Raw genomic sequence first — 15,192 nt, 5'->3', positions numbered from 1 at the left:
AGCCAGCCTGGGCCAGTCCCTGGGCAGAGCATGCCCCTGCACCCCGAGACACCAGCGGCAGCGCCCCGGCTCTGGGGCTGAGGGAGGGGCTGTGGACACCACCACAGCTCTGCCGGCCTGGCCTAGGGCCATCAAGGGCCATTGGGGACACCCTCCTCAGCTGTCTCCGCGCCAAAACCAAACCTGGACACCGAGAAGTAAGAGCAGCGTGCAGTGGCCAGGCCGGCCTAGGCTCAGCCAGCTGTGTCCTGGGCCCAGGCGGGGCTGGACGCGGCTGGAGCGTCTCCCACCCAGCAGGCTGGACCCATGACCCCGAGGTGCCAGGCCTCTCCCAAGCTGGATCGGCCTCCCCCCTGCTGCTGCCCTGAGCACCAGCACCAGCCTCACCTTCTCTGTAAGGTTCCGTCCCCGGGCCTTAGCTACACCTCCCCGGTCTGGGCCTTCCCACCACATAACTGTCTCAACCTTCGCGTTCACTCTGCCCAACTGTAAGCTCCTCAAAGACCGCTCCCTCGCACACAGCACCTCACTCGTGATGGTTACGCCCACCTCACAGGAGGGTGGGGGCGAGGCTGCTCAGGACGGTGCTGAGGGGGGCCTCTCCTGGACCTCACCCACCTATACCACCACTCACCACAGCCCCGGGCAGGCTGAGACCCAGGTGATCACCCCTGCTGCCCACATCTTAGAGAAACTCCCCTTCTCCCCGCTCCCGGGGGCCAGGGGGCTGACCCTCAAGTTGGGGCCCAGTCCTGAAGACTGCAACCGAGAGCAAAGCTGTTGGCCCCTACTCCCCACGTGGCCACAGCAGACAAGTGTTCCAGAAGCCTCGGGCTCCTACAACCTATGAACCTTCCCACGCAGAGCCGTACCGTCCACTCATACCCTGACCCCACCTGGGCTTCAAAACCACCATCGTACACTCCAGGGGCTCTACTGGGGACCCGCACCTGGAACCCAGGCCTTGACCTCCTGCCTCTGGCCACTTGGTACTGGGTGACCTGGGCATGAGTGCCTAGCCCTGCCTCCTGAGGCCCAGAGACACACTAACAAGAAGCCTCTGGCCACATCCCAGGACTTGAACGCAAGTGCTCATGTCCACGCTCGGACCGTGACTGCCGGAGCCCAAGAGCCTCAGGGAGGGGGCTCCTGGACACGAAGTCCTCCCCGATGCCCAGGCTCCCCGCAAGGTGGGAGGCCTGAAGGCCACCGATGCCCCAGCCGGAGGGAAGGCCAGGCAGCGGGACCACCTTGGCCTTCAGTAGAGCCGCTTCTGGGGCCCCTCCCGCGGCGCTCACCTGGGAGAAGGCAGGTACAGCCACGCTGTAGGGCCTCTGCTTGAAGGTGCCGGCTGCCTGGGCAGGGAACGCGCGGGAGGCTGTGCCGTAGTCGGGGGGTGGGAGGGCTAGCTCCTCCTTGTCCAGGAGGTTCCCCGTGCTGCTGCTTTTCCCCTGCTGCAGGCTGTGGGGGCAGGGGCTTAGGGGCTGGCTCAACCCCGGCCCCCAGGACCCCATCCAACCCTCCACCTTCCCCACGCCTCCCTCAGACCCTTCAAGAAGGCCTAACGAGGGGCTGCAGCCTCACCGAGCCAGTGGAACCGGGCCTGAAGGTGTGGCGGCAGGAAATTCCTAAAGCCCGTGCACCCCACTCTGACCCCAGGCCTCCCGGCGCCGCTCAGCCCCTTCTGGGGCCCCGCACACCCTGCCCAAGGGAGGCGACAGCAGGGTGTGCACCCGGGCCCAGTGAGGGGGCAAGGGAAGCCCCACCCCATAGAGCACCCGGTGACCTTCCTCACAAAGCGGCCTGCACCCACAGCCCCCAGGAACCTCAACACGCAGCATGCCGGGTGGGGGGGCAGCACTGCGGGCGGGAGGGGACCAGAGCCCGGCCAAGCCCTTTGAGCAGAGAGTGGGGGCGGCTCACAGACCCACAGCGCCCTGTTCTCATGGCAATCTTTCCAGAGCGAAGGGCCAGCAGCCTGGGTCAGCACGCTCACCTCATGTGCAACCTGTCGCTGCCATCGCTGTCCAGAACCCGGGTGTAGGAGAAGGGAAACCAGCCCCGCCTGGAGAAGAGAACACAGGTGAGAGGGTGCCAGGGCCCCCGGCTCCCCGGCCTGGCTGCAGCCGTCTGTCTAGCGAGCACCAGCAGACCCCAGCCCGCACCCCGGGCGCACAACGGGCCTGGACGGGAGGCTGGGCACCGCCGGCAGAGCTCCCGCGTCCGCACCGACAAAGCAGAGCAGCGGCCTGGAGAGCAGGCAGGGGTGCCGTTTGGGAAGGACATGTCCTAGCCTCTCCCCGCTCATTGCCTCCTCCCCAGATGGCGGCCGCCCGGAGGCGGGAGCCAAGCTGCGTCCAGCCCCTCCGTCCCTGGCTACAGCAGGCAGGGGCTGCGAGTCTCCATCTCGCCACCAGCCACCTCCAGACGACAGTGGTGCTCAGGGGAAGGGGCGGCTCCTGACCAGGGCAGCCCCGCGGTGGCTCGAGAACGAGAGGCTGGCAGAACCTCGGGGCCACAGGGGTTAAATTAAGCCGTGAAGACACAGGCCCTGTGACCCGATGGCCCAGCACACAGGCCGATCAGAGGAGACTGGGCAGCAGAAGGCCTGGGGTGGACGGCTGGCCTCTGCCAACTGGGAAGCCGCACACCCGACAGCAGGGAAGGTAGGTGCCAGACGGGCCGCGGCGTGTGCGTGCGGGGCTCTGGGCCAAGTGGGTGACGCGGGCGGTGAGGGTGATGGGCTGGTGAGAGACGGTCTGTGCCGCCGAGATTTGACGACTGAAAACCCACGGCGGGATAGTCAGTCTGGAAAGGACGCGAGCTGCCAGGACGTCTGAGGGCCACAGGGTCAGGAGGCCGGCGATCCGGGCCCGGGCCGACAGCTGGCTGGGAGGGGGGCGGCCTGAGGACGCTCACATTTTAGTCTTCTCGCTCTCCCCGTAGTGCCAGCCATCGCGGGCCTCAGGCACCAGCAGGGTGATGAGGTCTCCCTCCTTGAAGCTCAGCAGGGTGCTGTTGTCCCCGGCCGCGTGAGAGAAGATAGCTTTCACCCGCATGCGGCCGTTGCGTTCCAGGCCGGCCGCCATGGAGCTGGAGCGCGGCAGGGTCTTGTTCTCAGCTGTTGGGACGACAGGGTAGGAATGAGGGGACGTGCTTGTCCTCCTGTCAGCTCAGCCTGACGGGTAGGTGCTAGAAGGCCCCGGGCGGGCCTGGCGGGGGACGCTCGTTTGGGCAGGACCCAGACGCTGCAGAGGCGGATCCAGCTGCAGACCTACCGCTCACCAGCTGCGGGGCATTCTGGGCCTGGACCTCAGCTTTCCCACGTGCTCATCGGCAGACCCTCACCGGCCAGGGGAGGGGGGCTGTCCCACTGTCCCTTACAGCCCTGCCAAGCACCGCCCGCGTGCTCCCCTCACAGGCTGCGCCCAGATGTCCTGGCACAGCCCCGCCCTATCGTGTTCGACTTGAGGGGAGCCAGGCAAAGCCCGAGGCTCCAGGACAGAGATCTCACCGGGGGCCCAAGGGGGCCGCACCAGGGCACGCACACGCTCGGGGCTCTGAGGGAGGCCTCCCCCACCTCCCCTCGGGTATGGTGTGACAGCTGGGGGCTGGGGGCACGTCCGAGCCCTTACTGGCGGCGTAGCTGTTCTTCGGGGCCACGCTCTTGCGCACGGGGAGCGTGTTGGAGTAGGAGTCGCTCAGCTTGCTCTGGGACTGTGAAGGAGACGAGGTCTTGGGCTGGGCGGCCTTGCGGTCGGCCCAGGGGCTGTAGTCCTCACCATCTGGGCCCGAGACGCCGTTCATGACGGGCGTGCTCTCCTGGGCAGACAGCCGCTGTGGAGAAGAGGCGGGGGGTGGGGGGGTGGCGTCGCGGGAGGGCCTGGTCAGGCAAGGCCGGCGTGGGGACCCCTCACCCCGGCCTCCCCGGTGCAAGCGTGGGGGCCATCCTTCCACACCCATAAAGCTTGCTGGAGGCCGCGGACTCACCCCCACAAACGGGGCCAGCTCGGGGGGCACCGGCAGGGGCTTGGCCCCCGGGATGGGGTCCGAGATGACCAGGCTGGACTTGGAGGCCGACAGGGCGCTGGGGAGGACGGAGCCGTTGCTGCCGGCCATCTGCTGCATCAGCTGCACGGCGCGGTCTGGGATCTTGTTGGGGTCGGCGCAGGCCTGTTGCCACAGGGGGCCCTTCTGTGCCAGCAGCTCCTTGCCCTGAAGCAGGGGACGCAGGACGGGCTCAGGGCCGGGCACGCAGCGGGGGCCGTCCCCGCAGGGCCACAAGGGCCCGGCCCCGGACACACGCCCCACTCAGGAGGGGCGCACCTGCCTAAGGCTCAAGGCTGCTCCACACCAGCTGGTGACTCAGCCAGATGGGGCCCCGGGGGTCCCTGACCCCCGGCCTGGGAAAGAGGCAGGCTGTTGCCGTAAGCCATGCAGTCATGGGGCCAGCCGGGCTGAGACAAAAATGAAGGTCCAACCCGGTCGGGGGCCACCAAAGAAGGAAAAAGGGACAGACGCTCCATGGGCAACCATGAGGTCCTGGGGAGAGCGTCATCCTGGGGTCCTGAGCCGCGGTCAGGCCCAGCTGCGGGAGGGTGCAGGAAGGCGAGACCCCATCATGCGGTACCGGGTAGATGCAAGGTGACAACTGCCCCCGCCCCCAACCCAGGGGCCCGAGAGCCCAGCTGTCCCTCCGGTGCGCACCGGGGTGTGCCCAGGGCGCAGCTAGCCGGACGAGCACGGGGCCTAACAAAACATGACAAAGCCACGGGTCTGGCGAGGAATCCCAGAATGAGGGACAGCCGAGTGGGGCGCCAGCCTGAGGTTCCCTGCAGCCCAGCTGGGGTCTGGTGCCCACCTCATGGGCCTGTCCAGGGCTTGGGGGCAGCTGTGCCCTCCCTCCTGTCTGGCCGAAGCGTCCACCTGACCTGTAGCAGATGCGGTCACCGTGGGCGGAGTGCTCCCTAGCTCGGGGCAATCACTGTCCCTGAGACCTCCGAGGGGCTGTCCGGCCCTCCCTGCCTCTCCCCACTCTGACCTGTGTCTGGGCACGGAGGGGGCATCTGTGTGGGAGACGTGGAAGAGGCTAGAAAAAGGCCCTGTGAGCAGGCCACACCCTCCACTGCGTGCTGGGTGAGACCAGGGGCCAGCAGACCGTGGCCCGGGCGCCGGCCGCCTGTTTTATAAACGAAGTTTGATCGGAACCAGCTGTGTCTGCTCCTCCGCACATCTGGGGCTGCTCCTGCGTGCTACGGCCCAAACCCAAAATGTTAACCTGGACCCTGGCTGAGATGACTGGTCGATACGTCTGGGTGGTGGTGACAAGGCCACAGGGACCCAGCACCACACGGGGGCACCCGCAGGGTCAGGGTGTGGCTCTCGGAAGGGCTCCACAGCTGGGCTGACCAGCCAACCCAGGGCTCCCACCTGGTGATGACCCGCGTCACTGGGGCTAGGACCCACCTGCCGGGGAGATGCCTGGTGGCCTGCTGCAGGGAAGAGCCTGGGGGGGTCCTGCCCTGGTGCCCCGGCCCTGGGCCTCTCTAGATCCGCTTGGGAGGGCTGCATCCAGCTCCCTGGGAGGTCAGCTCTCACCTCTCGCAGTGACAATGGCTTTCCTGCCCTCTCTGCCGCCTGCCGCACCAAGGAGCCCGCAGCCTCCCTGTGACCTGCCGTGGGGCCTGGCTGCCGCCAGAGGGCGCTGCCGCCCACCGCAGCGCTGCCGGGAACTGTGCGGGCCGTGTGGCCGCCCCCACTCCGCAGCTCACAGCCGCTTCCACGGCGGCTCCGGCTCCGCGGCGGCTGCTCCCACAGGGGACGCAGGTCCTTCCCTGTCCTTGCCTCGCACCTGGGAGCGGGCCCTCAGGCAGGCCCGGGAGGCAGAGCCACTCTGTGGAGGGAGGGCGTCTCTCTCCTACGCAGCCCAGACCGTGGGGACCGCAGAGCACGTCCCCCATCAAGCACACGTGTGTGAACGTGCACCTACCCCGCTGATCCGCAGACCCCTTTATGGAAAAAGGACGTGAACTCAGCTGCCTAGCTTCATCTGCTGAGCTCTTGGAATGTTCTGGAACGTTCCAGCGGACAGATCTGCTCCCTCCCCAGCTCCCGACTATGGACTCTGAACAGGGGCTCCTCCAGACCCTCTACGAGGGGCTCGAGGAGCTAGCCTCCTGCCACTGTCCTCAAAACAGCGCTAGCAATTTCTAACCAAAGTCTCCGAGACGTCCGCAGCGTCTGGCCCGGTGACTCTCCTACTAGAACGCTGTCCCCGGGGGAATCTGAAATGCACGGTGTTCCTTTCAACACAGCTCAACAGTGGACACGCCCCCGATGGCCACCAGGGACATGAGGGCCCACGGCCAGCAGACCTCACCTTGGAGTGGTAGGCGGCGGAGTTCTTGGCCACGGCGCACTGCTTCTCCACCAGGAAGCAGAACCTCCTCCTCTCCTCGGTCAGGGCCGTCTTGTAGCCGTCCGACACGTAGTTCTCCAGCTCACCCTGCTTGTTGCTGATTGCGTCGATGTACTGGGCGGGGGGAGAGCGTGGGGGACACACACGAGCTGCTGACAGGGCAACACAGGGATCCCGCCCAGCTCTGGGCAGCCCCACGAGGGGCGAAGCGCACGTCCGGCCGGCCCACGGGTGGGGCCTGGCGACGACCCACTTGGGCCAAGAGGGCACGGGCAGAGTGACAGCAGGGCAACCCCATGCCCCACTGGGCCACTGTCCCCCTGGGAGCTCGTGTCCCCCGACCCCTGCCCCCTCTTGCCCCAGCAGCCACACACATGTGGACCATGCTGGCAGATTATGAGGCCTGGTGGCATCGTGGCACCTCCCGTGGATCCAGATTCCAGGCATCTGAAACCACCCTGCTGGTGGACCAGGAAAGCTCGCCCGGCACGATGTGTTTGCGAATGACTAATTCACACCCCAATCCTGCGGGGGTGGGCAGAGAATGCAGGAGACACTGCTTGACGCCCGGGCCCGCTGGAACGTTCTGACTTTGCAGGCTGGAAACTTTTGGTAACAAAGCACCCTCAAGACTGTAGGCAGCCATCACGGGGAGGCAGGACACACAGTGCGGGGCTCTGCAGAGCCCCGTCAGTGTGTGTGTCATGGGGTCTGCGGGGTCCTGGCCGTTTCTGAAGGGAGCCCCTTCCGGCTGCTCCCCTCCACACCCGGGGCCACTGCCCACACGGGGAGGCACTGCTGCTGGGGCTGGTCTTTGTGGCCTTGGGGTCTTCCCTGCCCCGAGGGGCGCCTCCCGCACCGGCTCTGACTCAGCGTGGGTGGGCGGTGCTGAGTGGAGGTGGGCATGCAGAACAGGCTGTTCCTGCTGCCTCCCTGCCCGGCAGCGCTCAGCTGGAGGGCCAAGGACCAGCCTGTGGGTGTGGCTTGTCCCCAACTGGCCACCAGCGCACGGGCTCAGCCAGCGGGAAGTGGCCACACTACCCCAAGGCCAGGCCTGCCCAGCCCTGCCACCAAAACTCAGGGCCCCCTCCCTCTGCACACCACCCACCTCACCACCCTGAGCTCCATTGCCCCCCTTGGAGACAGCAGCTTAAAAGGGGCTCCAAATAGCCCGCCCACTGCCGGCAGCCGCACCGAGGCCACAGCCTCAAGGAGCAGGCCCTGGGCCTCCCAGGCAGCCGCGGGCTCCGCCGCCGGTGGGCCTGAGGGGACCCAGGATGGCTCTTGGGGAGCAAGCCCTGCCAGCCTGGGAGAGAGGTCTGGGCACAAGTAAGAGGTCCCCCTGGCGGGCTCTCTGCTCTGCTCCCCCAGCCCTGCCTCCTCCGCCCCGCACGGTTCCCCCGCCCTACAGCTACTCCAGGAAGTGGGCGAGCACGCCTGGAGCTGGGCGGTGCCCCAGGGGGCCGGGGGGGGGGGGCACAGTGGGCAAGGCTGAGCTTCACGGGGAGGAATCCAGCGGTGGCCGTGGAAGAGGGGGGCTGCCAAGGGGGCCGCTCACACCCACACCCCCTCCCACAAGCCCCACGAGGCGCCTGGGAGGACAGCAGAGCACAGAGGCCCAGGACAGAGCACCCTCTGGATGGAAGGGCCTGGAAGGGGCACGCACACCCCCAGGGCCCCAGTGCTGATGTGCTCTGATCCATGACCATCCCACCCTTCCCCAGGGGCCTGTCAGGGACACGCGGCCCACAGCAAGGGCGCCTTCCTCGGCTCAGCTCGGTGCCCGAGAGCCCCCTAAGGAGAAGTTCCTGCAAGGTTCCAGAAGATGAGGGTTTAAGCCCCCAGGCAGACTCCCAATCCACCCTCTCCTTGTGCCACCACGTCCCCCTGTCTCTGGGGGCTGCTCTAGCATCCCCACTCACTCAGCAGTGGCCAGGCCCGGGACGGTGGCGGGCTGGGGGTGGGCCAGGCATGCGGAGACCGCAAGCCTGGGGGAGAGCTAACGCACGGAGATGGGGCTGCGGCCTCGTGCAGGGAGTTCGCCCAGAGTGCTGGCCTCCACAGCAACTGTCACCTAGTGGGGACTCTGAAGGAGAGGGGCCACTGTGAACGGTTAGCACAGGACAGGGCGGAAACCGGGACACGGGGCCCCCTGGGTCTGCTCACCCTGAGCACGCACAGCCCCCGAGCCAGCCCCGCTGTCTGACCCGCACGTGGTTTCTGGGTTTTTAGGCTGTGGTATGTCTTTCGCGGCAGCGCTCCCCGCTCCCAGGAGTGGAGAGAAAGCAGCGCTGGGCCCGTGCGGGGCAGGGCGCTGGCCTCATTAGCAGGGTCTGTCAGCCTCCCGTGCCGGGGGGGGGCGGAGGGGGGAGTGGTGTTTTATTTTTAAGATTTCCATTTATTCAAACAAGCTCCGAAAACGGCTGGGAGCAGTGCAGGTCTCGGGGGGAACGGGACTGAGGTGGAGAGCAGGGCCCTGGCAGGAGCTGGGGGGGCACCCCGACCCCCCGGGGACCACGCTTCCTGGGGAGCGGGCGGGAGAGCCTTCTGAGCTACGCCCCGGGGCAGCCGGCCCTGGGTGGGGCGTGAGGACCAGGGGCAGCGGACAGCTTCCACCACGGGCCCCCGGGCCGTCCAGCTGCCCCGAGCACCCCAGCCTGGGCACTGCCCTCACCAGCTGGGACACGGGGCTGCCACTTCTGTGGAGGAATGACAGCCGGCTTTCCTGGCCTCCTTTTCCTGGATGCAGCTCCTTGCAGAGAGAGACCACAACTTCACTGGGCAGATCCTGGAAACGTGGACCAACTGAGGAACTTCACCCCTCGAGGGGGACGGGGAGTGGAGGACGCCCCACCCACAGGGCCCGGGCCACGCTGGCTTGCCCTGTGGGCAAGGACACCCACACCCCAAACGTGGAGGAGTGCTGGAGCTCTCCGGAAAAGTGCAGAGGACAGAATACCGCCTGGCCCTGCACCTCCCATGACGGAGCTGCTGGAAATGGCCCCGAGCCTGTCCCTGCCGCAGACGGGTGGGCGGGTGGGCGCTGTGGCTGGCTCCGCACTCCCACCCTCCGCCGCCTTTCCTGCTCCCGGCTCAGCGGTGCTATGGTGACCGCGCTATAGAAACACCCAGCTGAGAGCATTTAAGACCCCAGAATGCTCCCACTTAGTCACCCTGGGCTGAACAGCCCTGTAATCCGAGAAGACAAAAGTGATCAGAACATATGTCTCCTCTCCAAGGCAAGCGGTGACTCAGAGCGGGGAGGGGCGTCCAAGAACAAACGAGCACTCTGCTTTCCCTCGTCTGATAAGACTGCGGCGGGGCGTTCCCACGTTTCTCAAGAACCCGGTGCTGCCCCTTCAGGTCCCCGCAGCTCATGAATGAGAGCGTAATTCTTGGCCCTCAGCTGTCACTGCTGGGAACGATTATTCCCAGGAGACAACGAAGGAACCCCACGGGCTGCGATGCTCAGGAAAGGATGGCAAAAATCTGACACTCACGTCGCATCCGGTGACTGGCTACCTGCTGACCAGGCCCGTGTCCCCTCCCTGGTGGGATGGACCCCACACCAGGCACAGAACAGGAACGCCGCCACCGCTCAGCGGATGAAGCCTCAGCCAGCCTCCATCTCCGGGGACGCGGGCGTGGCGGGGGGGCGCCGTGGACGTGGTGGGGGGCCACGGCAGCAGCTCAGTGGATTGGAGAACCCTTAAAATTTCATTTAAACCTGAGAGGCCTGAGCAAGACTCAGGGCTGGGACCACTGTCCCATCTTGCCCACAGGCATGTGGTGGGAGGGCTGGCCATTCAGCTCCTTGAGCCCTGGGGTTCCCATTTTCTTGCAAAAGGGCCCAGAGCTGTCATTAGATCGGCAAAGGGGTCTATGACCAGCAGACCCCAACTGCAGACGCCCTGCCTGAGGACCCTTCCACGCCCACTGTCCCATGTGCCCAGAGGGCCAGGAAAAGAGCGGGGGGCCGCTTAGGTCCTCACTAGTGGGCCAGATGCTCTGACAAAGGCTTAAGGCCCACAGATCAGCATGTCCCCAAGACCCAAGGGGATGGGTCTCCGCAAACCTGAGCCAAGGCCCTGGGTGGCTGCCAGGGTGCATGCCAGCCCTCAGAGACCCACACCCCCAGGGCTGGGGGAGCTCTGCCCCTTGGGCCTGGAGGAAATCAGAAGCTGGGTTTCAGCACCCGCTTTGCCAGGTGACCCCTGCTGAGCTGCAAAGGCCTCTGGGTCTCGGGTCCTCTGGTAAGCGGAGGGGCTGAAGCACACCACCCACACTGGCACAGCCCAACACGGCCCCACACGGCCGCCCTGGCCTCCCGTGGCCATGGGGGTTCTGCAGTGCAAAATCCACGGCTGATTTTGTACACTTAACAGAAAAGAACATGACACGTCTCACTAATATTTTCACGGTGATCACAGGTCAAAGCAACGCTCTAGGTGTCTTCGAATAAGATATATTATTTAAAAACTATTAAATTACTACAACAAATTACGAAAACCAAGGGCTGCTTTTTCACATTTTCCCGCAGCCAGGCCTGGGTGTGAGACGGCGAGGAGAGCGCGCCCGACACCGCCCCCCGACTCCTGCCTCTCTGACGCCCCAAGATGCCCCAAGTCACTCACGGGCCGTGCAAGTCGGCGCCGAGGCCGCAGCCCGTGCACAGCTCCATCCGGAGAAGTGGGAGCTGAGACGGCCCAGGTGGCCCGACAGGCTTGAAGGGGCAGAACGTCGTCCTCCCCCAGCCGCCCCGGGAACACCGTGCCCCCCGATGCCACCTCTGGGCACACAGGCTCCGGGAGGGCACCGTGGACTCTCGTTTCTCACACCCGGTGGACTTGTCCACAGACCGCCTTCGGGGTAGAAGGGCTTTTTAAACAAGAACAGGAGGCACCTACCTAAAGGGCTCAAACCACCAGCACCGCATCAAACTCCACACGTTAACGGGACCAGCCTCTGCCATGACCTTTTTTGAAGATCTAAATTATGGTTATTTTGTTTTTGTTTTGTTAATTACACATCCCTTTAAATAAAACAAATTTCCCCCTTTCTCAGACTGGGGATCTGGATGCGTGTGCTTTCTGGAACACACGAGCCCAGGGAGGGGAAGCAAAGTGACTGAAGGCCCCAAGGAGAGCCCACTGCCGCCACGGGGAGGCCTGCCCCACGGCCTCTGAGGAGGCTCAGGAACCCGCTGGACCACTCTCCGCCGGCACAACCAGCCAGCCGGGGCTGCGTGGCCTGGGAGGAGGGAACGGAAGAGGGACCTGGGCCTGGCCGGACGCTCCCTGCACCTCCGAGCACCCCGGCAACCCCGGCCCCCAGCACCCGCTGCTCTTCCCAACAGCCAGACCCTGCCCGGATCAGGGGCTCCAAGGGCCAGGTTGCCTGAGAACCCCAGACGGCCGCCGCCCACTGTGCTCGGGCAAGCAGGTTGGGCCCACACCCGGGTAACCCCGGGCTGGGCTCCACCCCTCTGCCTCTGGGGCCTTGAAACACTTGGGGTCTTGGCAGCCCCTCTCTCAGCGTATGGAGCCCGCATACAGTTTGGGAGGGACACACTGCTTCCCCGCGACCCCAGCCCACCGCACCCCCAACGTGCATCCCTGGATTTTCTATCAGTCATGACCCCCCATTGAAGGGTGAGGTCTCCTCTGTCTGTGCTCAGTCCTGTTCTAGTCAGAGCTGGGCCAGGGCTGGGGACAAATGAAATAAAAACAGGCGACACTGTCACCTGGGCCCTACAGGATCTGCCACTTCCACACCAGCCACTCAGAAGCCCTGGGACCATGAGCTGCCCAGTGGGACTGGCTGCCCTTCAGAATCACCCAGAAGTTTTGAGAACCCTGACAAAGGCCACAGTGGAACCGCTCACACCACGTGCCTGGGGAAGGGGACACAGGCCCAGTGGACATGCCGAGGGCCAAAGGGACAGGGTCACCAAACCAGGCCTGCCACCCCGCCAGACACACAGCATGTCCTCCACCGACCACGTGCCCTACGGCGCCCTCCACACGGATGGGCACTGCCGTGGGTGTGGAGCTGGAGGTCTGGGGAGCGGCCTCGGCCGTGGGGACAGCACGTGGTGCCTTCCCTACTTCCAGACGCAACCCTTGTCCTAGTTAGCGCCCCAAATGCCTCTGAGTGCCTGTTCCCTGACCTATAATCAAAATCAGTTCTCTTCATGGAAATCCCAAAACACAGTTTCAATTACCGGCAGTTCTTGAAAATGGCCAGCTCTGACCCAGTCCCATTCACAGGGAGCCCACCGCTGATGGACTGACGGACACTCTCGGTCTTCTGCTCTCTCTCGGGCAGGTCTGATCAACTTTACCTTCCTCTACCCTAAACAGCTCCACTCCATGGGCAGGCCCCCTGCCCTGGCACCGCCTGGCCACTGGCCACACAGTTCAGAGGCCTTGGGGGAGGACAAGGTGTGTGGGTGCCCTTGACCAGTCGGCCTCTCTGGGAGGCACAGAGCTGCCCGAGGAGCTCTGAGGGTTGGCCCCTGCCCGGCGGGTAGCCTCACCACTCTCCCCAGCAAGTGTTCTGCACACACAAAGCTCAAGTCTGGGAGGGAGCACATGTGGGCTGGGGGCTCTAGAAGACACACAGGGGATCCCAGCAATCGAGTCTCATGAAAGACCACCCACCTCTCCATGGCACTAAGCAAACCCATGCTTGAAACCACATGCTGGAGCCTCCTGGCCATAGCGTCCACCCGTGAGAAAGCCAGTCGCCCAGGCTCGGGCAGTCTGGGCATGCCGCCTGCCACCTGCTCTGCCAGGAGGGGCCCATCAGGGCAGAGGCTTTGGTGCAGCTTGAGGACCCCTGGGAGGGGCCCCCGTATGAGTCACGGGCTGCGGGACCTGCTTCCACCTGCACACACAGCCCACCAGGCAGCATATGGCCCAGGCCCCCCTCCCCCGCCCCCAGTGAGGGGCCTTGCGGAGAGGAGAGCCCCCAGGAGTTGAGCAGGGGAAAGGCCAGCAGCTGTGTTTGGAGCCCAGGTCACTCCCCTTCCCTGGGGTCATTACTCTCTTCCTCTCAGCCCAAGGGTACGGCCCCAGGAGCCCACACAGGTCAGGATCCCACCCCCTGCCCCTGTAACACCATGTGGGCCCATCTGCCTCTCCCAGCTCTTCCTCAGGGTTGGGGACAATGCTCAAGCCCCTGCAAATTGTGCAGGGAGACACACAGGAGTGAAGAGCTCGGAGCACATGGTACATGTGGCCACGGGGACAGCCCGCAGGACTGTGGTAGAGCTGGGGCCAGGTGCTCCAGGAAACCGAGAAGGAGATAGCAAGAGGAGGCCTCACTCTTCCTCACGGAAGGGTCTCCAACAGGACCTCAGCTCTAGGGCAAAAACCCCTATCCCAGGGAGCAGGCTGTGGAAGGAGGCTGGTCACTCCAAAAGGCCCCCGTGGCCCTGCCAGGCCGGCAGCTGCACCCCTAACAGAAGTCAGACCCCGCCTCTTGGCCGGCTTGGTAAGGCCTGCAGCCACCAGCACGGGCAGCCCCACGTGCCAAAGGGCCGGCGGGCATCTCAGCAAGGCCACTGGGCGGCTCAGAAACATCCATCCCGGGGGCGCCTGGGTGGCTCGGTCGGTTTAGCGTCTGCCTTCAGCTCAGGTCATGATCGCAGGGTCCCGGGATCGAGTCCCACATCGGGCTCCCTGCTCAGCGGGGGGTCTGCTTCTCCCTCTGGCCCTCCCCCCTCCTGTGCTCTCTCTCTCTCTCATTCTTTCTCAAATAAATAAAATCTTAAAAAAAAAAAAAAACCTTAAAAAAAAACAAAAACAAAAGAAACATCCACCCCGGACAGGTGGCTGGCGGGCCTCCCGCCAGCTCGGAGCGCACCAGGTAGCCCATCTGACCCAGCACAGACCCGGGCGTGGGGCTCTGAGGATGTCCTGGCCCGGCTTCTCGGAGTTCCACATGGTGGTTCAACAGTCCTTTTGCTTCCACCCTCAAGAAAGGAAACTGAAATCACCGGGCACATCCTGGATGTCACTGTGCGGCCACCCCGGGCTGGGCACCACACGGGACATGTGTGCAACACAGGACCCAGCCCTCCCTGGAAGGAGCTCAGTGACTTGGGGAAATCACAATAAAACCCTTGGATAGTTCTGGATCCAACAGAGAAGGAAGAGAATTTTGGAGAAGCAGAAGACCAAAAGGTGGCCAGAGGAGAAGGTTCTGAGCAGGTGCATGAAAGAGAGAGGGGAATCCCACTAGGTCAGCATCAGCACGGGAGGAGGGAAGGACCCCACCTCGTAAATGGGCAGGCAGGCTGCGCAAGCGCCTGGAGCCCGCCCCGACCACACCCCTTGTAAGGGACAAAGCCAGGGGTGCAATCCAGATCCGACAGCCCGGGGCCTCACAGCAGGGGCCGGGTGGGGCGGGGCTGGGCGGGGCTGGGCGGGGCCGGGCCAGGTGGGCGGGGCCGGGCGGGCGGGGGCGGGGATGGGTGGGCGGGGCAGCCCAGGCATCTGCAAGCCACAAGGTGGGTGACAGGCGCTGCTGTACGGCAGGAGGCCAGGGAGGAGGGGACGTGACCTGGCCGTGCTGCGGGCACGGGGGGGCCTTGGTCAGGGGGTGACCCTCAGACGTGGGAAGAAAGAGCAGTTGCACATCTCTGAGGAAGAGCCCCAGGAGGCCAGGGTGGACGTGGCCAGCTCGCCAACTGGGGCACTGCAGGGAGACCCCGTGCAGGGAGAAAAGGGCCCCCAGTTTTCCAGCACAGCAAGAGTAGTGCATGAAGA

The 15,192-nt window shown here is 65.0% G+C and overlaps 1 protein-coding gene across 1 annotated transcript in view; it reads right to left on the bottom strand.

Annotated features, from left to right (window-relative positions):
- Positions 1 to 15,192, bottom strand: part of BAIAP2 (BAR/IMD domain containing adaptor protein 2) — a 61,034-nt gene that overhangs the window by 2,542 nt on the left and 43,300 nt on the right. The window contains exons 7-12 of the mRNA XM_032429381.1: positions 6,380 to 6,532; positions 3,991 to 4,215; positions 3,636 to 3,837; positions 2,920 to 3,121; positions 1,997 to 2,065; positions 1,299 to 1,461 (exon numbers count right to left, since the gene is read on the bottom strand). Of these exons, the coding sequence (XP_032285272.1) occupies positions 1,299 to 1,461; positions 1,997 to 2,065; positions 2,920 to 3,121; positions 3,636 to 3,837; positions 3,991 to 4,215; positions 6,380 to 6,532 (1,014 nt within the window). The remainder of the gene's footprint in view (positions 1 to 1,298; positions 1,462 to 1,996; positions 2,066 to 2,919; positions 3,122 to 3,635; positions 3,838 to 3,990; positions 4,216 to 6,379; positions 6,533 to 15,192) is intronic.

Source organism: Phoca vitulina, unplaced genomic scaffold (genome assembly GCF_004348235.1).
Source record: "Phoca vitulina isolate PV1807 unplaced genomic scaffold, GSC_HSeal_1.0 scaffold41, whole genome shotgun sequence".
Taxonomy (NCBI): domain Eukaryota; kingdom Metazoa; phylum Chordata; class Mammalia; order Carnivora; family Phocidae; genus Phoca; species Phoca vitulina.
The sequence above is the reverse complement of the archived record's forward strand: the minus strand, read 5'-3'. Positions and strand labels throughout refer to the sequence as shown.